This window comes from Microcaecilia unicolor, chromosome 8, assembly GCF_901765095.1.
Source record: "Microcaecilia unicolor chromosome 8, aMicUni1.1, whole genome shotgun sequence".
NCBI lineage: Eukaryota > Metazoa > Chordata > Amphibia > Gymnophiona > Siphonopidae > Microcaecilia > Microcaecilia unicolor.
The window spans coordinates 152,285,249-152,306,818 of record NC_044038.1 but is presented as its reverse complement, the minus strand read 5'-3'; the positions used below and the strand labels follow the sequence as shown (position 1 = coordinate 152,306,818).

Here is a 21,570-nt window from a genome sequence, read left to right as displayed (position 1 = left end):
GCAACCTGGGGTGGAACGATCCATGAGAGAGTCACATACCAAGTTGAAGTCTCCACCCACAATCAACTCCCCTTCTGCATGTGGAGACAGCCTCTTAATCAGATCCTGAAAAAATTTACCATTAAACACATTAGGGGCATAGACATTGCAAAAGACCAAAGGGCGGCCATTAATCTCCACCTTAGTCAAAACCCACCTACCCTCCGGGTCGGCCCAGATGGAGCTGATCCGAAGCGGGATGCTTTTCCGAAAGAGAATCAGCACCCCTGCCTTCCGACCCACCGCCGGGGCTTCCACTAAAGACCCCACCCACCCTCTTTTAAATTTAGCATGTTCTCCAGAGGAGAGATGTGTCTCCTGGAGCAAGGCCACATCGGCCCTCTGTCTCTGTAACTCCTGCAAAACTTTAGTTCGTTTAATAGGGGAGGAAACAACCCCCCCCCCACATTCCACGAAACTATTTTAAGTGAACTCATAAGTCCAGTAATCATGCATTTGAATAACAATGTTAGTTTCACCAAAAAACAAGAGAGAAGGCCCCCCAGCCCTTAGGCCCTCCCCCCTTAACCATCCATTCCAAGTACTATTCCTCCCTATTCCTCCCAGATATCTCCACAACCCCTCCCACCCCCCCCCCAACCCCTCGTCTATCCCCTGTATGACCCTTCATGGCTCCTAAAAAAGAAGCCCAATCACGCGAGCTCCCCCCTTACCTATGTATACCCCATTGTCAGTCACACTTCCCATGTCCTCATTATCATCCAACCCATATATGGCTCATGTACTCATGCCTTAATCCCTCGGCTTCTCCCTCACCACAGAATTATCCTCTGACTACCTATAGAAACCCCAACTGTTTAATAGAACAAAACAATCATTTATCAAGTCCCCATCTTGAAGGCCCCGAAAAACAATACAAATAGCATCACATTATATCGCATAGTGCAACAAGGTCTCTTCAAGTACGTTATTAGGAACGCCAAGCTCCAGACAAACATCAGGCAGCCAAATCATGCAGTCCCGTTAGATTTCAAAAGTTTTTGTCTACCAGACCGGGTCGCTCATGCTGGTCCCTCAGCCCTCACAGCCTGCTGCGCAAACTTCGACGCCTCCTCCACCGTGTTGAAGAACTGTTGGGACCCTCTATACCAAACCTTCAGCCGGGCAGGATAAAGTAGAGCGAATTGAATCTTTTTCGTGAACAACAGTTGGCACACATCTCGATATGCCCTCCGCTGCTGAGACACCGCCGTGGAATAATCTTGAAAACAACGCACCACAGAGTTCTCATATTTCAGCTGCTCCACTTTCCTGAGCGCACGAAATATCTCCTGTTGTGTGCAAAATTAAGCACTTTAAATATCACCACTCTTGGCCTCTGATCCTCTTTTCTCAGGGGACCCAGCCTGTGGGCGCGTTCCACTCGCAGCGGACCCGTTACCAATGTCAATTGAAGTGCGGTAGGAAGCCAGGATTCCAGGACAGATCTCAGGTCAGCTTCTTTGATAGTTTCCGGAAGACCTATCATCCTGATATTGCTCCTCCGCGCTCTATTTTCGAGATCTTCCAGTTTAGCCTCTAGGCGTTCTACTTTTTGTTTCAGGGTTTTATCTGAGTGTTCCTGCCGCTGCACAAAGTCTTCTACATCTGATAGCCGCTGCTTGTACTGAGCAAACTCCATCTGAGTGCCGCCCAACTTATCATCTATCCCCTGCAGTTGTTCTGTAATCTGTTGCAACTTTAAATCTACGGAAGCCTCCAGCATCAAGGATACCTCTGCTGCTACCTCTGCAGCCCACGCGGAGCTCACCGTCGGAGGACTCCCGCTCCTTGCGTCCGCCATCTTGGACTCGAGGATCCGGCTTCTCGTCCCCTCCTTCTTCCCCGATTTCGCTGCCATCCGCCTTTTTTGTTCGCGTTCCGTCAGCGCCAATGTTAGCTTGGTGTCTCCCCTGTATTCTGGGTGAATCACCGATTTCACCGCCGTGTTTTACCGCTGTAATAGCTCAGGCAAGGAGGGAGCTGTGCACGACGACAGCCACCTTCTAGCCGTGCATCACGTGATCCTATAAACATTTTTAAATAAATAGAGTATGTATAGAGGTGCAAAACATCAATTTTCAACTCAAGAAAATGGGAAGTGTTATAGAAAATATACTTGCATGATTGAAATTTAATTATGCATTTGCAGGGAAACTTTAAGAAAAAAGTACCCCAGTTGTTGAGTAGATACTGCTAATCATTAATCCCTGTCCTTTGGGGGGGGGGGGGGTTATAATTTGAAAATAGAATCATCAAACACATGCTTCTTAAAGTAACATGAATAGTAAATCAAAATTATAAAGAAATAGATTTTTTCTTTTTAAAGTGATATTGTTCACTAACATTGTCCTTAGGCCTCCAAATACTGGGGAGGGATACAAACATCAAGGAGAAAATACAAGTAAAGAGAAATACTCTTAATACAAGCAAAAGCTTTATGTGAGATATACAAAACCTCATTATCCCTTAACACTGTAACCCCAATGCTGATCTTTAGATGTAGAAAAGACCTCAGCTGTTCCGGCATAAAGAAAACATTTCACTCTGGCAAAACAGTCTAAACATTTACAGTGATAAGCAAGGAGAAAAGAAGCTCCAAGGTCCTTAGTATCTTGTCTCAATGCTAAAAAAAACTTTCCTCCGCTCCTGCATGCTCTTATGTCCATCAGGATATCCCAAATGTGTTGCCCACAAAACAAAGCTCCTGCATTTTGAAAATAACCCTTAAAATAGCATTAAAGTCTTGTTGACAGACAAAAGATACCAGTAAAGTAGCTCTCAGATATGTCTGACAATTAATCTTCCAATATAGCCGCAATATTATTAATCTCAATCCTCTCCACTTGTGAATAGTCGGCTGGTATCTCTCCAGATAGCGTTATAGAGGCAGGTAAAAAATATGCTTTATTTAAAGGAGGAATAGCTTCAGATGAAAGTTTCAAAATTTCCACAGCATATTTATGAAATACGTCAACTGGCTTCATCCCAGGTGGTTTTGGAAAGTTCAAAAATTGTAAATTCAAACTGTTCAAGTTTTTTTATTTATCAGAATATTGTCTTTGACTAGAGAGGCAGATATAGATTTCAAAGACACAATTTCCTCCTGGATATCAGAAAGCTGACTTGAACTCTCTTGCTTGAAATCAGAGACGGATTTAGTTAACAAGGCCATTCTCCTCACAAGTGATGAAACTTGTAATGAAGATTTAGCAACCATGCTTTCAAGCTTGCAAAGAACTTCTCAGATCTCGCTTAGGGTCAGTGCTCCCGGAGCTTTTCCAGCTGCCGAACTGGTCTCTTCCGCAGCAGAACTCATCCCCGCATTGCACTCCGCACTAGGCCCTACATCTGCTTCCACCTTGGACACAATAAGAGCCTGCCCTCAGACTGAGAGCTCTGCAGGACAGGATGGTGCAACAGGTTCTGGGAGAGGACAAAACTGTTTCCGTTCCCAGGACTATGACTGCCCCTTTAAACACACGGTCAGCATGAGACCCTATCCCGACATTCTGAGGGTTCCATGAGATGTAGTGCTCGATGCTCTGTTGAGCCAGTGAAGGAGTTTGGGTCGTAGGGGAATGACCCAAACAACACCCTTACACTTCATGTGCGGCATTGGTAGCAAAGGAAACAAAGTAATAGAACTGCACTTTCACCACAGCTCACGCTGCCATCTTGACTCCACCCCCCCCCCCCCCCCAATTCCTGTCCTATTTATCACATTTGTCATGGCCGCAGTCCTCTAAAAGACCTTCTGAAAGCCAGCATTCATGTGGCCTAGTGCCAAGCATTTAGTGCTACTTCTTAGCAATCGTGGGACAATTCTTCTCCTCCTCTCCTCTCCTTTCGGTATCCAGCACTATGAGGTTTTATTTGCAACTACCTAGGTATTAATTTTCCCTTATTTGTTGCGTTCCAAATCCACCCCATCTCCAGGCTGACAGCAGGGAGCCATGCCTGAGGATTTCTTCTGGAGCTCTGAAATTTATAGGCCCCAAGTTGGCCACTAGGTGGTGTCATTGCACAATGACTGGGATTCTATCTCACAAGCACTATGGATACTGCTTCCGTTGCACTGTCATCCTGGGATATGGAAGACCTGACGCAGGAATCGAACTCTGAACCATATGGCCAGCCCAATGCATTCTTTTTTTAAATGGGGTTGCTGACAAGTACCCAAATACAGCTATTTAATCCTAATAACAAGAACAGCTCCTGAACCAGTGAACATTCCTAGAATAGAACAGGAAAGCCTCTGTTCATCCTTAGGTCACCCTGTTTTCAGATAAGATGGGAAGAAATGTAATCAAACTTGAGTATACAAGTATTTCTTATGAATTTTGGAATCGGTCTGGGAGAGCAAGTACAAAGTGATGCATGTGAGAAAGAGGAACCCAAATTATAGCTACGTAATGCAAGGTTCCACATTAGGAGTCATTGACCAGGAAAGGGATCTAGGTGTCATCGTTGATGATACGTTGAAACCCTCTGCTCAGTGTACGGCGGCGGCTAAGAAATCAAATAGAAAGGTATTATTAGGAAAGGAATGGAAAACAAAATGAGGATCTTATAATGCCTTTGTATCACTCCATGGTGCGACCACACCTCGAATATTTTTTTTTTTTTTTGAAATTTGTAAATTTTATTGAAAGCAAAATATCACAACTGCGTTATATCTTGTCATAACATTACATTTCACATAACAATGCTCATCTACATTTTAAACAATTTTCCCCCCCGTCCCTCTACCTCCCTCCTCCCTCTCCCCTTCACCCCCCCTCCCTCCTTTAATCCTCAGGATGTCATACCTTTTTCTTCATTCCCTTTATCCCCCAGTATTTCCTGCACCCTTACCCATTCTTTTGCCTCAGAGTTATATCTCCCTATCCTTTTATCTGTTAGTTTGTCCAGTTCTATGATTTCTCTCAACTTAACCTTCCAATCATTAATTGTGGGCCCCAGATTGCTTTTCCAATGACGTGCTATAACCGTTTTCGCTGCAGTTAGCCCCATCCGTTTGACTCTTTGTTGCCATTTTTGCCCTCTATGATTTCCCCATCCAAGTAAACACCATTTAGATTCATGTGGGAAGGGAATTTCCAAAACTATTGATAGTTCTTTCACTATCTCTCTCCAATATTCTTGTATCATGATACACTCCCACCATATATGATAAAATGTACCCTTCCCTTTCCCACACCTCCAACATTCCGCAGAGGCCCCAGGGTACATTTTATTGACTTTGTCTGGTGTATAGTACCCACACCTCGAATATTGTGTGAAATTCTGGTCACCGCATCTGAAAAAAGATATAGTGGAATTAGAAAAGGTACAGAGAAGGGCGATGAAAATGATAAAGGGGCTGGGACGACTTCCCTATGAGGAAAGGCTAAAGCGGCTAGAGCTTTTCAGCTTGGAGAAAAGACGGCTGAGGGAAGATATGATAGAGGTCTATAAAATAAGGAATAATATATTGTAGAGGAATATATTCGAGTTATTCCCCAAGTTTTCCACGTCATCACTGTGACCCCTGACGCAGGTGCTAGTCACCGAAACACGGCCCGTGTCGGGTCTTTTTGTCAAGGCTCATTCATTAAAGAACTGTGTTCCATTTTTAAAGGCCCGTGGTGCTGTTTTCCTAAAAGAACAGTCCATAAACCATTATTAAAATAGATTTAGGGAAAATCCACTGATTTATAGGATAAGCAGCATAAAATGTATTGTACTGTTTTGGGATCTTGCCAGGTACTTGTGACCTGGATTGGCCACTGTTGGAAACAGGATGCTGGACTTGATGGACCTTTGGTCTGTCCCAGTATGGCAATACTTATGTACTTATGAATCTGTATATAAACCAGAACTTTAGTTCTGTGAGCCTTGGTAATGGAAATGCCATTTTCCATTACATAGCTTCCCACTATTCCAGAACCTGTGGGATAGTTGTGTCCGTCAACCAGCAGGTGGAGATAGAGAACTGAAAAGTGAGCTGAGACATACCTCTTTTGGCATCCAGTCCAGCTGCTCAGTATTTTCTATCTCCAACAGGTAGATGAGCACACTGGTTCTGAGTGACTTGCTTCTGGTCCAGTTGGTCAACTGGTTCCCAGTTGAGCTTTGCAGATGGTGTGAGTCTGTAGAGTCATATCTGGAGGTCTTCAGATCCCTGTCTCTGGTGCCCCACGAATTTACTACTCCCTTCCCTTCACCTCTCCCCTGTTTCCTGTGGAGCTCTCCATTTCCAGCACAACAACCTTTTAAAAAAGAAAAAAAAAAGGAAGTCAACAGGTTTACAGAGTATCAGTTCTGATTCTTTCTCATCTGAGGTAAGACTTCTGGAGAGTGTGAGCTTGGGGGAGCAGCCGGCAGTGGTAAGTCCGACTAAAGTATGGCTCGGAACCGCTTGGAAGGCTGCAAGTTCTGCTTGGTCCAGAGGAGGGATCCTGACTCACCACTTGGGACTGCGTTGTGTTGCGCTTCTGCCAGTCAGGGTGAATGGCGACTCCCAGGGAAGCAGACGGTTTTCCCGCTGTGAGACCCACCTTTCAGCGTTGGGGCATTGTGATGTGTTTGCAACCTGGGAATCCCACTGGATATGGGGAAAACAGCAGCAGCATAACTTCGGATTTGGTGCGGCGTCTGAATATGTCGGGAACTTTGGGCTCGCTGGCAGGGCCGATGCACAGTTTGATCCAGGAGAGCGCTGGAATGGGTGCCATTTTGTCGGGGCCAACTGACAGTGAGGAACAGCCTTTGTCTGATCACGCATGGAATAGTGGGAAGCTATGTCATGGAAGGAGAAATTAGGTTTTGCCTGATAATTTTCTTTCTCTTAGTCCTTCCCATTATTCCAGAGGCCTGCGTGAGGTTTCTTAGATGTTTAGTCACCTTTGTGGTGCTTCCTGCATATCTTTTGTTCTCTACAAGTTCTCCAGAAATGAGAGGTCCACACATGTTTGCGCATTAGATTAGTGAATTGTTTAAGGTTGTTGTGCTCTGAGTTTCTCCTTACTGCTTGTTTACGTATATATGAGGAGCTGGACTGGATGCAAAGGGAGATATGTCTCAGCTCAGTTTTCAGTTCTCTGCCTCCACCTGCTGGTTAATGAACACATCTATCCCAGAGGTTCTGGAATAATGGGAAGGACTGATGGAAAGAAAATTATCAGGTAAGACCTAATTTCTCCAATCTTGGCTGTTCTCACATGCTTATATTACCATCTTCTGTCTCCCAGCTAAGTGTGTCCCAATAACTCTGCGAGACAACTAAAAAAAATCCATCTTTGTGTGATTTATAGAAGCATGGGAAAATGAAGGCAAATAAAGACCATATGGCATATCCAGTCTGCCCATCCATGCTATCTACAATCCCTTTCACTCCAGTGCTACAACTTTCTGTAATAGTCCACTGAAATGCAAGTGAGAACACTTTTTTAAATTTCTAGTCCAACATTTGGACTAGAAATAAAAGGTAGTACTGTCATATGACTGTAGTATAACAGCATAAAGCTAAAAGCTTGTAGTGCAGAATGTATCTGAATGAGCCGATGGTGTTATTCAGCAAGGCACCCTGTTTTGGAACCCCTTCATCATTGACTTCAGTTTGTTTATCAGTGTCTCTACACTGCAGAGGGTGTCAGTATTCACTATTTCTTAGTGAACGGAGACACTGACAACTTCTGCAGTGCACGGGAATGCTGATAAATTTAGTTTTCTACCACTACAATTCAAAGCCCTGCTAAGGTCAAGGGAGTCCTTGCGCTTCCACAGGACATTGGGGCATTCCCTCCCTTTGCCTGTTTTTTGAACCTACAAATATCCCAAGTCCTCTCTCCACTGATTTCTGTGTAATAGCTGTTTTCTTTGTTGTGTACCCTTCAGTGACTCTGATTGTGCAGTGGCTGGATGTGACACAGCTGGAGAAGAATGCTACATTGCTGTTCCCAGAATGTATCAAGGTGAGCACCCGGGACAGTGAGCTCTACTTCTCCATGTTCCTGAGCATCAATGAAACCTTTAAATTGATGGAACAATTGGCTAACATTGCTATGAGGCAACTACTGGATAACGAGGGCTTCCTGGAAGACAGGTCGCTCCCCAAGCCCAGCCGACCCCTCAAGAACATCTCTGCACTCAAAAGGTAATTTTCTTTTCCTTATCACTACTACTACTTACTACTACTTAACATTTCTAGAGCGCTACTAGGGTTACGCAGCGCTGTACAGTTTAACAAAGAAAGACAGTCCCTGCTCGAAGGAGCTTGAGGCGAGGCAGAAAGGGCGGAGCCTGGAGTTGGCGGTGGTGGAGAAGGGTACTGAGAGGAGGGATTTGTCTTGATAGCGGAGGTTACGGGTAGGAACATAAGGGGAGATGAGGATAGCCCGGAGGTCCATGGGACTGACTGCTACTTTCTGTGATCTTATGTTCCCCCTCTCCATCATTATGCATGGCATCATCCTCAAAGTGCTGCTGCTCTGAAATCAAGTGGGTGACTCCTTTTTCACCACTCTGCATCAAACTTCTTTTTATTTTTGTCTCCATAACTTAGTGAAGATCTAGCTATCGCCTTCCCAGTCCATAATTGTGTCTCACCTTAATTATTTTGACCCCACCCACCCACACCCACACATTCATATCCTTTCTGAATACAGGAGCAAGATTCATTTTGCTACTTAACAAATCTGTTTCTGACTCTGCTGATTCATCACTCTGTATTAAATGCAAATTGCATTTCTTTTTCAAAGTCCTACTTTTTCTGCCTCTCCCTACATGTCTGCCCTCATTTCTCTTTATACCTTGAAGTCAGCTCCACTTTGTTGTCTTTATTCCCTCTCATCTTCAAGCTTTTATAGTTTTAGTCCAATTTAACTTCATCTTGTAATACTCTAGGTCTTATCTCTCTCTGCCTTTGAGTGTTGTTTGAAGATAATTCTTCTGTAGGGAAGCATGCCATTGGTGTCTACCATCCAGTCATCATTGTAACTTCATTTGTGCTGAATACCACTTTCATATCTCTTCTGTGTCTCCCTTTCTTTTTGCTAAGATATAAACTGAAGCAAAGATTTGCCCTAGTTATGGTACCTGTGATTTGGATTTTAGATTTAATTACTCATATTTCCAAATTCTAAATCAGAGTGATTTACAGGCAGGTACAGTTTCTTATGCAGTATTATGTGCACCAGTATATTGCTCATAAAATGCTCTGTTTAGATTTATTATACAAAAGTGACCTTAGAATAAAACCCTTCTCTTCAGCTCAAGAGAAACGTTCTCATTTTTAAGTGAAGAGGTTCTACAGCAAGTTCATGTACAGTACAGCCTAGTGGTTAGAGCACTGGGCTTGACATCCAGGGATACCCGGTTCAAATCCCACTACTGCTGCTTGTGATCTTGGGCACTTAATCCTTCATGACCTCAGGTACAAAGATTAGATTGTGTCGCCTCCAGGGACAGGGAAATACCTGAATGTAACTCACCTTGAGCTTCTACTGAAAAAGGTGTGAGACAACCCAAATAAATAAATTTTTTTGTAACGATAAATTTTTATTGTAAAAAGAGGTACAGAAAGGCAGTGACACCTCATCAATACAATAAAAGGCAATCGACCAATCCAAAACAGAGGACCAACCACCATGCGTGGGATAAACATAAAGGAATCCTGCTCAGAAGGAAGGGATCCCCAGAAGCTTAGCCGGTGGTGGGAGGCAGGGCTGGTGGTTGGGAGGTGGGGATAGTGCTGGGCAGACTTAAATGGTCTGTGCCAGAGCCAGTGGTGGGAGGCGGGGATAGTGCTGGGCAGACTTACACGGTCTGTGCCAGAGCTGGTGGTGGGAGGCGCGGGTGGTTGGGGGGCGGGGATAGTGCTGGGCAGGCTTAAACGGTCTGTGCTCTGAAAAAGACAGGTTCAAATCAAGGTAAGGTATACACAAAAAATGGCACATGTGTTGGGCAGACTGGATGGACTGTGCAGGTCTTTTTCTGCCGTCATCTACTATGTTACTATGTAACCACCATATGTTAATTAACCAACATTTGTACCCCGAAACATATACCCCTCTTGTACCTACCCCCGCAACTAATCCAAACCAACATATTTGTACCCCTTATAGCAGGGAAATAAATGCTATTTTGACTGTCCTTGTACATAGTAATTTAGGAATTTGTTGCCAGTGAGTTTTGGTGACTTCCTTTGTGTTGCCGAGTTACTCATCGGAGTGTAATTGAGACATAAAGTGGTGTCTCTTGCTTACCTCTAGTCTCCAATTTTCCTTCTCATTTTGGTCTTTTATTTCTCATTTCTTTTGTGCCTTCTTTTGAAAATGATCAGAGACTTGGATGCTCGAGCCAAGAATGAGCGCTACCGAGCGACCTTCCGATTGCCAAAAGATGAACGTCTGGATGGACACACTGACTGCACACTGTGGATGCCATTTGCCAAGATGCACATCCCAGGGCAGATGTTTGTTTCTAATAACTACATCTGCTTTGCCAGCAAAGAGGAGGATGTCTGTCATCTGATTATCCCTCTTCGGGAGGTGAGGACCTCTTCAGCTCCAGAGTTGGGAATCAGGGAGCGGAAGACTGATAGTCTAGTTCAGTGATTCCCAAACCTGATCCTTAGAAGCACCCCAGCCAGTCAGGTTTTCAGAATATCTACAATGAATATTCATGAGAGATATTTGCATGCACTGATATTTGCATGAATGTTTGCTTCTAAGGATCAGGTTTGGGATCAGGTAGAGAACGACCAGAGAGTCCAAGAGGTTGACCAGACAGTTCCTTCCCTTTTACTGTTAACACTACAAAATTCTACCTTAATCTTTTACATTAGTGGTGTTTACTAAATAAATTGTTGATTAATCTTTTACGTTAGTGGTTGTTAGTAAATAAAATGTTGATAACCTCTGTTTTTTGACCTGGAATCCAAGGCTACTGCAGCTCTGTTTCTATCTCCAGTTCTATAGCCTGTAGCCTACTCTTTGTGCCTCTCCTCCACCCCCCCCCCCCCCCCCCCCCCCCACTCCCATGTCTCTTAATAGAACTTTTAGCATGAAAAATCCCTCCCCTACTAGAATCCCTGCAAGGAAAATCAGTACATAGCATAAGGTCCTGTTCATTTCAGGATTGACAACACTCACAAGGCAAGTTAGATTTTGGTTGCTGGAAATTTAATTCATAGGATCCTGTTAACCACAACTTCATTGAGATGCTAAAAATCCACAAAGGGAATTGATTTCAGTCTGACAACCTCCCACTTGTCTTTATATTTATTTATTTATTTATTAGGATTTATTTACCACCTTTCTGAAATAATTCACTATCCACTTTTTTTGGGATAAGCAGTATAAAATGTTTTGTACATTTTTGGGATCTTGCCGGGTATTTGTGACCTGGATTGGCCACTGTTGGAAACAGGATGCTGGGTTCGATGGACCTTTGGTCTTTCCCAGTATGGCAATACTTATGTGCTTATGTAAGAATAAATCAAACATAAGCAACAGGCAATTAAGCAGTAAAAATATTCAAATAACAATACAAAGTATGGCATAGTATACTACTTACAATGTCAACACAATATGTAATAGAACATTTTAATTGACAGTGTAGGGTTTATTCCTGCTGGGATAAACAGCTAGATTATTAACGACGTATTTCTTCTGCCTTGTTCCAGTGGGAAAATCTTTAGTACCTGTTGTGGATTAAGATTGTGGATAGTAAAAGGTTCTTTAGATAATGGTGAAGCCTTGCTCAGACACATAATATATTATGCAGCCTAGGACTTCAGTCTGATACATGCCCTAAGATGGTCTGATGCCTGACCCTCTTTGAGGGGTCCTTTTACTAAGATGCGCTGAAAAATGGCCTTCGGTAGTGTAGGCGCGGGTTTAGGGCACGCGCAGATCTATTTTTCAGTGCGCCTTTAAAAAAGGCCTTTTTAAAAATATTTGACGAAAATGGACGTGCGACAAAAAAATTGGCTCATGTCAATTTTTGGTCTGAGACCTTACCGCCAACCATTGACTTAGCGGTAAGGTCTCACGCGGTAACCAGGTGGTAATGACCTACACCTGTCAGAAAATAAAAATTATTTTTTGGACGCATACCAAAAATGAAATTACCACAAGAGCCACACGGTAGCCAGGCAGTAACTCCAAATTGGCGCACGTTGGGCGCACGCAGGCACCTATGTGGCTTAGTAAAAGGGCCCCTGAGAGAGACTGGAAGAGTGAGTAGCAGCGGTGACCTCTCTGAGCCTTCATAGAGGTCAGGAACATGATTATTAGTTACTGTAATGCTGAAAGCCCCCTGCCTTATTCAGCTACTGCAGGGTTTTCCAATCCTTTCCTGGTGACCCCCACAGTCAGCCGTTACTGGCAGTTTCTTCCTATTCTTGTGTTTCCTGTACAGTTGGAACCTGGCTGAAATACAACTCTATTAGCCTTCGTTCACAACAATTTTAGGATTGTTTTTTGCTATATAATATTCCCTCCCAACTCATCTAGCTAGTTATTTCAGCACCAGTCCTCAACTGGGGGCCATTCTTTACAAAGCTATGCAACTGTGGGCTAGCCACTCAGTGTCGCTATTGTATAAGAAATAGTACACATTCCCTCAGGAGTTGTGGACACTGGCTTTATTGAAGTCTGAAAAACAAGAAGAAAAGCAATACTCACGTACAAAAAAACACAGGCAAACCTCAGGAGTGGAAGTGATAAAGCACCAAGATGGTCCAAAGTGGTGAAAAACGATTTCCTTATTGATGGCTGTATATTCAGTCTTGATCAAAATTAATTACAAAGACACAGTCCCAGACAGGCTCACTCAACACGGGCCGTGTTTCAGCTTTCCATTGTATTTTTATTGTATATTTTTATTTTATAAGTCAACTCCTGATGAAGGCTGGAAAGCTTAAAAAATGGCCTGGGTTTAGTGAACCTATCTGGACTGTATCTTTGTAATTAATTTTGGCAGCCATTGATAAAGAAATCGTTTTTCACCACTTTGGATCATCTTGGTGCTTTATCACTTCCACTCCTGAGGTTTGCTTGTTAAATAAATACTTTTACTGGTTGTGTATATACATAATGAAAATGGGATGGGGACTTGATCTGATCTCTTTGAAAGCCTCTCTTTTCGTTCAGGTAACAATTGTAGAGAAAGCAGACAGTTCCAGCGTTCTGCCGAGCCCTCTCTCCATTAGCACCAAGAGCAAAATGACATTCCTCTTTGCCAACTTGAGGGATCGCAACTTTCTGGTTCAGAGAATATCTGACTTCCTGCAGAGGACTTCGGCCAAAAAATCAAACGAAGACTGTGCAATTGAAAAGCAGAAGGCAGAGCGGAAAATGAGTGTTGGTGACCCTGGATATGAGGTATGAGAGCAGCAGCAGAGATGACCCTGATGTGTTTTGGGGAGGGAATAAGGAGAAATTAACACTTTCCAATTTAGAAAGATGTTTTTTTTTCTTGTCTCAGACATTGGCAAATCCACAAATGCTTCTGGGAAGATATACTGTACAAAGGAGGTGTTCTTAGTTTTTGTTTGTTTAATTACAGATTTAGTTATATTTAGGGCAATCGCTGCTAATGACCTGCTTCCTTCTGCAGCTGTTTCCTGCTATGAGAATGACATGTTCTCCAGATATTCAAGAATGCAAAGTGCAGCAACACATCTCAGCTTTCACCCAAATTTTGTCCGAGTTACACTACTCTCTACCCCAACTGTATAAGTGGATGGCTTTAGAAAATAGGCTCTGTAACACTGTGTCCAGTCCCCATTCACCTGTAGGTGAAACATTTAAATCCTTACTAAGGTGTCATATATATAATGAGGTGCTGATTTCAGTCCCATTCAGGGACTGTAGCAAAAGTAATAGAACAGCTATGTGGCAGATTCCTGTATTATCTTTGAACTCTGCTGTGCACCTTGTTGCTGAGTAGTGATACTCACAAGGACCAAAGAGAGAGAGAGAGTGCAGTAGAACACTTTATTCTTCCAAGATGAAGAAAATAACTTTTTATTGCCGGTTATTTACCACTGTTGGTCTGAGAGGTTGAAATGTCTGTATTTGTCAAACAGCAAGATCGTCAACTTTAATTTCTGTTTTGTTGTAACATTGCCTTCATTACAATTTTTATTATTATTTAGGGAATTCTTAATGTGCCTTCCAGCAGCCCAAGCCGGACCATCAACCAGCTGGAGAATTTCTGCAGTGGAGATGCACCAACTGCTTCACAGGGGCTGCTCAAACTCTTCCCGCAAAATTCACCTGAGGACCTAGGTCCCAAAGGGGTATGATAACTTGTGCCATGTTGCATGGAAAACAGGATCACTGTTTCTTCATCTTATCTTTCTGGTTCTTACCTGTTCATTGTGGAAAGTCTATAACTTGTTGACTGATCCGCTTGACCAGTGCTTTTTGTACCTGAGTCTTAAAAATTTCAACTCCTTCAGAACACAACAGTTAGACTGCTGACAGGGGGGGTGGGGTTAACCCTATGATAATGAGGCATATGCCTCAATGTCATTCAAGTTTTGAAGGAGCTGCATTTCCTCCCTGGCCTTTTTAGATTCTTTTGTTGCTCTGTAAGTCTTTGAATCATGTGAGGCCTAAATATTTGACTTCTTTATTGTCAGTACATCCCAGCATGAACACTCATGTTGCTTTTTGTGCTGGAGTTTGCTCAGTGAGGCATGGCTGGTTTCAGATTTTTTTTTTCTTTTTTTTTTTTTTGAAATCCTAGCCCTATGGAGTTTGATCCTTTTGAGATCAGGTTTTTCTTTTAGGAAAAAGTTTAAAACCTGAATGTGTAGCCAGGCTTTTTGTTAAACCACTCCTGAAGAGGAATGAAATTGCAAATGATTAATTGAGAGATGCATCACTTTTGGGCCCATTTTTATGGGTCTGTAGCAAGGTTTATGGTTTTTATTATTATAGCTGATTGATGAAAAGTTTTAATTGTGATTAATTAGTTGATTTTTTAAACATTTTTAATTGCTGCCCTTGAAGTCCACCCCTCCCCAGATCATGTACCCTTCTCCCAAAGTCCCTCCCCCTCCAGATGCCCCTTCTGCAAGAGCATCTTTCCCCCCAGAGAGCCCCTTCCCTTCCTGAACACTTCCATCAGCAAGAGCATCCACCCCTCCCGAAGCTCCATCCTCAAGCATTCACCCTCCAGAACTCCCCCTCCTAAAGGCCCCCATCCCCTGAGCCTACCCTATGCCATAGTAGTCTAGGGATAAGGTGGATAGGATCAATCTTCAGTCGCTCTTGCCCATGCCGCTCCAGCTTCAAAGTGGCAACTGCGATCTCTAAGCCAGCAGGAGTAACTGGAGATTGCTCCCCTAGACCATGAGAGCTTGTAAGGTAGGCTCAGGAGGAGCCTGTGGATGGGTATGGGCTGGGAGGGGGGCTACTCCTGTGAGGGGGAGAGGGACTACTGTGTTAATTTATGTAAAAGTTAAGCAATTTTAACTAAGGTTATAATTTTTTTTTTTTTATACACATTATCACATGCCAAAAATTGTCAAGAATGGCAGCCTTTCTGAGTTTAGCCCCATGTTGCTGCAGGGTGTACTGTTTCATCCAACAGCTAAAGCACAAAGTTTTGGCTTCCATCAAAACAGTCCTACTAACTAGGGGACAATGCTGAACTCCCAGAGTCAGATTTAAAACCTATCACATAAAGACTCCAGTATAGTTTAAATATCAAAAAAGACTTTTATTCTTTATACTTTAGTGCCACTCTAACACAACTGACACTATTAACTACCTAAAAACTCTCATTCATTTCATCCATTCACCGTCCTCCACCTGTACCTGATAGTATGAACTGCACAAAATTACATTGGAAACAGACAATATCTAACAGTTGTTGAGTTGATTTACGTGTTACACAAATTTACGCTGTTTAATGCACAAGGAACACAACTCGATCCATCCAACGCAGTGATTCACACCACGTTTTCCACTTGGCCACTGCGTCCATACAATCAACTGGTATTGGTTGTTTTAGTCCCAAATGTGCAAAAACAAGTTAAAATGCTGACGCTCTGTTGACTGCTTCCAAACAGTCCAATATTTCAGCAAGCGTCCTTGTAAATTAATGTACAGGTGCTGAGTAATCGGTGACCAATTAATTAATTCACCAATGGCGTCGCCTATTAACCGCCATTTGCACATTTGGGACTAAAACAACCAACACCAATTGATTGTATGGACGCAGTGGCCAAGTGGAAAACGTGGTGTGAATCACTGCGTTGGATGGATCGAGTTGTGTTCCTTGTGCATTAAACAGCGTAAAATTTGTGTAACATGTAAATCAACTCAACAACTGTTAGATATTGTCTGTTTCCAGTGTAATTTTGTACAGTTCATACTATCAGGTACAGGTGGAGGACGGTGAATGGATGAAATGAATGAGAGTTTTTAGGTAGTTAATAGTGTCAGTTATGTTAGAGTGGCACTAAAGTATAAAGAATAAAAGTCTTTTTTGATATTTAAACTATACTGGAGTCTTTATGTGATAGGTTCCATCAAAACAGGCCAAAACTTTTGGGGTTTTTTCGAAACCCAAATCATGCCAGAAATGGATTTTGAGCCAGTTTTGGCGCCAAAACCAAAGCTGAAATTTGGTCGCCATGTACTTGTCATGGTTAGATGTTAGGGAAAGGTTGTTTAACCTCTCAATCTAACCATTCCATCCACTCATGATTTTATAAACTTCTATCATTTCCCCTTGAAGTCACCCCATTTCTAAGCTGATGAGTGCTAACATTGGACCTATACAGACACACAAGGATATTCTCGGTTTTATTTGGCGTTCTTTTTTAAGTAATCTGTCTGTTTGCATTTTTGGCAACTGCGGCACACTGTTCTGAAAATGTCAACATATTTGCTGCAATAACTTGAAGTCGTGAAATTAAAAAAAAAATAATAACTTGAAGTCGTTTTGGCCAGTGACTCCCACTCAGCATTTTGCACCTATAATTGGATTATTTATCTTATATGCATCACTTTGCATTTGTCCACATTAAATTTCTCAAAATCCTTTTTTCATTCTTCACAATCTTCTGCTGTTTTTGGTGACTTTGCATAATTTGTGTCATCTCCCAATCTGATCAGCTCACTCGGTGGTTTTATCCAAGTACTAATCAAGCTTACATTTTCTTAGCTTCCCAGATCAGATGAGCACAAGTGCTTTCAAAACAGTGTGGTTGACCTTGCACGGGTTCTAGTACAGATCCTTAGGGCACTCCACTATTAATCCTTTTGCATTTGGAAAACTTAACCATTTAGACCAGTTTCCAATCTACACTAGGGTGTTCTTGTGACATAGATTTGTTTTTATTTCCTCGAGGAGTCCCTCATGAGTTGGAAGGTAAATATCTATTGAGCTTTATTGTAGGAATACTAGAGGGCCAAGGTCTGCATGTACCCTTATATGGTATGATGTCAGCAAACAAGTTGTTCTGTGTTACCAGTGGCATAGGAAGGGGGGGGCGCGGTGGGGCGGTCCACCCCGGGTGCATGCGCTGGGGGGGTGTCGGCGCCGCTGGTTACCTGCTCTCTCTGCCCCGGAACAGGTTACTTCCTGTTCCGGGGCAGAGAGAGCAGGGAACCAACGGAGCCGACGCAGCTCCCAGAGACAACGTGCACTCGGTGGGGCGGAGCGCCAGCGGTAGTGATGCACTCCGGGGGGAGGTGCGCAGCGGCGACCCGCCCCGGGTGTCAGCCGGCCTCGCTACGCAGCTGTGTGTTACCATCTGGTAGTAAGAGGGTATAACCCATCCATTTGGATAGGTCTAGCTGGATTCATGGAAAGTAAAGTAGGTAAAAACTAATTTCTCCTTTATCTTTTTGCACTCAGGCAAAAGAGAAGATGAAGGAGGAATCATGGAATATTCACTTCTTTGAGTATGGGCGCGGTATGTGCATGTATCGCACAGCTAAAACCCGAGAACTGGTGCTGAAGGGAATACCTGAGAACCTCCGTGGAGAGCTGTGGCTGCTGTTCTCAGGTGAGAAGTTAACTCCGAGTGTAAGGTTCAGGGTCAGGGCCCTGTAGGCCTGCCCTTGAGCAAAGAGTTGTATTGTGGTAGACTAGTGAGTTAGGATTTTGTACTGTCATTATAGGAGCCTGGAATGAGATGGTTACTCATCCTGGGTATTACACAGACCTGGTGGAGAAGTCCATGGGAAGGTATAATCTGGCTACAGAGGAGATCGAGAGAGACCTGCATCGCTCCATGCCTGAACATCCTGCTTTCCATAACGAGTTGGGGATGGGTGCCCTCAGGAGGGTACTCACTGCCTATGCCTTCCGAAACCCTAACATTGGGTATTGTCAGGTAAGGGCAATGGATGCCTGGATTTGCATCCATTGAGTTCAGAGCATTGATTACTGTGCTTTCTGTGAAGCTATCCTTGGAAACCAGGCATACAGCATCTGTTACCAAGTTATATTAATAGATTTCTCTACCCAATGTAATCAGTGTACAAGAACAATTACAGCAAATAACCTAATAATGAGGAGTGGACTCTGTACCCTGCTGATAGATTTTCTAAGTGGAATCGCACAATGGGGGCAGTAACATTTCTGAGAAGAGACGACGTTTCTTGGCACATCCGCTCCTTCTCTTATGTCATTACAATTTGTAGAGTGAATATTTGTGCTGGTAAAGCTTAAGCAATGGATTTGGTTTACCACCTCCTCTCAGCCTTTGTTTCAGGCCAGTCATGTGCCTCTTCTCAGCAAAACAAGCTGTTGGATCAGTTTTGTACTTTTTATTTGTGTGATATCGACTGTTTAGAACCGAGGACAGCAAAACACATTTTATTTATAAGGCCACACCAGGGCGGTAGTTTCAAAGATGAGAACTGAGTACATTGTAGAAGTGTGCAACCCAGAAATGTCATTGTACAGGAATTTTTGTCATTCCAGCATTTTTTTTTCTGTTGCAGAATCAGTCTTGTTTAAGAGTATGCACTCTTTCAGTGTTAATGCATGCACAGTATTGGGAAAGGGTGGGCCCTCTTTGCAGACTATTAATGACACAACGGCCCCCCCCCCCAAAAAAAAAAAAAAAAATCATGGGTTTTTTTTCTGTCTTTTGACATGAATACACATCCCTAGTGTTTTCCACTAAAACATTTTGTTCCAAATTCCCCCTGCTTTTTTAACAATGTAACCAGTGGAGATGCAGCAGCAGAGTGAATACACATTCTTTCTGTTTCTGTGCCTTCCAGGCTATGAACATTGTAACGTCGGTGCTCCTGCTGTACTGCAATGAGGAGGAAGCATTCTGGTTGCTGGTGGCGCTGTGTGAGAGGATGCTGCCAGACTACTACAACTCCCGTGTGGTGGGTGAGTCCTTCAGTACCTTAAAAGGAAAACTGCACATTTTGAAAATAATATATACTGTGACCACATCAAAATAAAGAGGCAATACAGAAGCAATGGATTATTGACCATATTGAATGCATTCTAATACAAATAAGTTTTTAAGGCCTTTTTAAACTGGTCTAACTCTGTGACAGAACTGCCACAAGGCAGGTCCAACAAAGATCCAAAAAGTTAAGGATCTGTATTCCTCCAATCAGATCATTCTGAAGGACAGCACATATAAAACAAGAGGAAAGAAGTCGAATTTTAGAAAAATATGAAAATTATAAGTTATCTGCTCTGACTTTGTTCTCAGCAGCTTCCCATTGGTTTTTTTTTTTTTTTTTGTTACATTTGTACCCCGCACTTTCCCACTCATGGCAGGCTCAATGCAGCTTACATGGGGCAATGGAAGGTTAAGTGACTTGCCCAGAGTCACAAGGAGTTGCCTGTGCCTGAAGTGGGAATCGAACTCAGTTCCTCAGGACCAAAGTCCACCACCCTAACCACTAGGCCACTCCTGTTATGTTGACCACTGCTGCAGCTTGCAAAGAGGCCACCGAGACTCAATTTTACTAACACTCTCTTTCTCCTTTGCCAGTCTCCAATCCTGGTCTTCTATTTTGGTTACTGTTTCCTTGGGACTCTTTCTCCTTTGCCAGTCTCCAATCCTGGTCTTCTATTTTGGTTACTGTTTCCTTGGGAGAAAATGTGGATATCTATCAAAATATTCTCCATACTAATTGAAGTCCCTTTGGTATCTCCCCATTGCTAGAAGGAATAGAATTGGCTGGGGTAAAGGGACTCTCACATGTGAGAAATTCAAAAGCACTGAACACATGCACTTTCTCAGGTCATGTAATCATCCACCTAGAGAGACCCACTCGTTTTGCAGGCAGAAGAGGATGGTTTCTAGATTCACGGTACAGGGAAGCCACAGACAACTGTAGAGACTCAACATACATAGTACCAGTTACCCCTCCAAGCTGGGGTTGAAGATAACAATCCATAGGGTCGTTTGGGAAATCAGGCTTAACTACCTCAGTTGGTTTTGATTTGTCCTTTCATTTACCCATTATTTTAACCTTCAGGTTCCCCCTGCTCATACAGGTATGTGTCTGTGGCCGTGTCCTTTTATAGGGCCAGGTATATCCCTTATGATGTTACCTAGGAGCAGGACACACAGCAGCCTTCCACAGAGTTAGTGGATGGCTCAGTCCTCTGTTCCTCAGAAGACTTCCAAAAACAAGTGACTCTCATCTCCAACTGCAGCACTGCAAGAGTACTGATAACACCAAGGTGTGAGATATACAGCGTTGCAGCATCCTTCCACAATGATTCAATCCTCTATTCCCCAGCAGTCTTCCAAAACAGGGGTTGAAATGACTACAGAAGTACATAAGTATTGCCATACTGGGATAAACCAAAGGTCCATCAAGCCCAGCATCCTGTTTCCAACAGTGGCCAGTCCAGGTCAGAAATACCTGGCAAGATCCCAAAAAAGTACAAAACATTTTATACTGCTTATCCCAGAAAGTGGATTTTCCTCAGGTCCAATTTAATAATGGTCTATGGACTTTTCCTTTATGAAGCCGTCCAAACCTTTTTTTAAAACTCTGCTAAGCTAACCGCCTTTATCACATTCTCTGGCAACAAATTCCAGAGTTTAATTACACGTTGAGTGAAGAAAAATTTTCTCCGATTCGTTTTAAATTTACTACTTTGTAGCTTCATCACATGCCCCCTAGTCCTAGTATTTTTGGAAAGCGTAAACAGATGCTTCACGTCTACCCGTTCAACTCCACTCATTATTTTATAGACCTCTATCATATCTCCCCTCAGTGGCCTTTTCCATATCATCATGCTGATCAATCCATAGACTGGTGGGTTGTGTCCATCTACCAGCAGATGGAGATAGAGAGCAATCCTTTTGCCTCCCTATATGTGGTCATGTGCTGCCGGAAACTCCTCAGTATGTTCTCTATCTCAGCAGGTGGTGGTCACACACAGCAGCAGCTCTGGCTAGGTCTCCAAGCCTAATCTTTAGGTTTTGTTGAGTACCTGGGGTTGAGGGCTCTTCTTGAGCAAGTGCAAACCTGGTGGCGCCAGGTCCCTCCTTTTCTCCCCCCTCCCGCTGGCTCCGTT

General features: G+C 43.2%; 1 protein-coding gene across 2 annotated transcripts in view; it reads left to right on the top strand.

Moving 5' to 3' along the window:
- The window catches only part of TBC1D9B (TBC1 domain family member 9B), a 91,772-nt gene that overhangs the window by 20,852 nt on the left and 49,350 nt on the right, over window positions 1–21,570 (top strand). For both annotated transcript variants that reach the window (XM_030211082.1, XM_030211080.1), the window contains exons 5-11: window positions 7,921–8,179; window positions 10,367–10,574; window positions 13,182–13,412; window positions 14,189–14,332; window positions 17,911–18,061; window positions 18,177–18,391; window positions 19,290–19,407. In XM_030211082.1, the coding sequence (XP_030066942.1) occupies window positions 7,921–8,179; window positions 10,367–10,574; window positions 13,182–13,412; window positions 14,189–14,332; window positions 17,911–18,061; window positions 18,177–18,391; window positions 19,290–19,407 (1,326 nt within the window). The remainder of the gene's footprint in view (window positions 1–7,920; window positions 8,180–10,366; window positions 10,575–13,181; window positions 13,413–14,188; window positions 14,333–17,910; window positions 18,062–18,176; window positions 18,392–19,289; window positions 19,408–21,570) is intronic.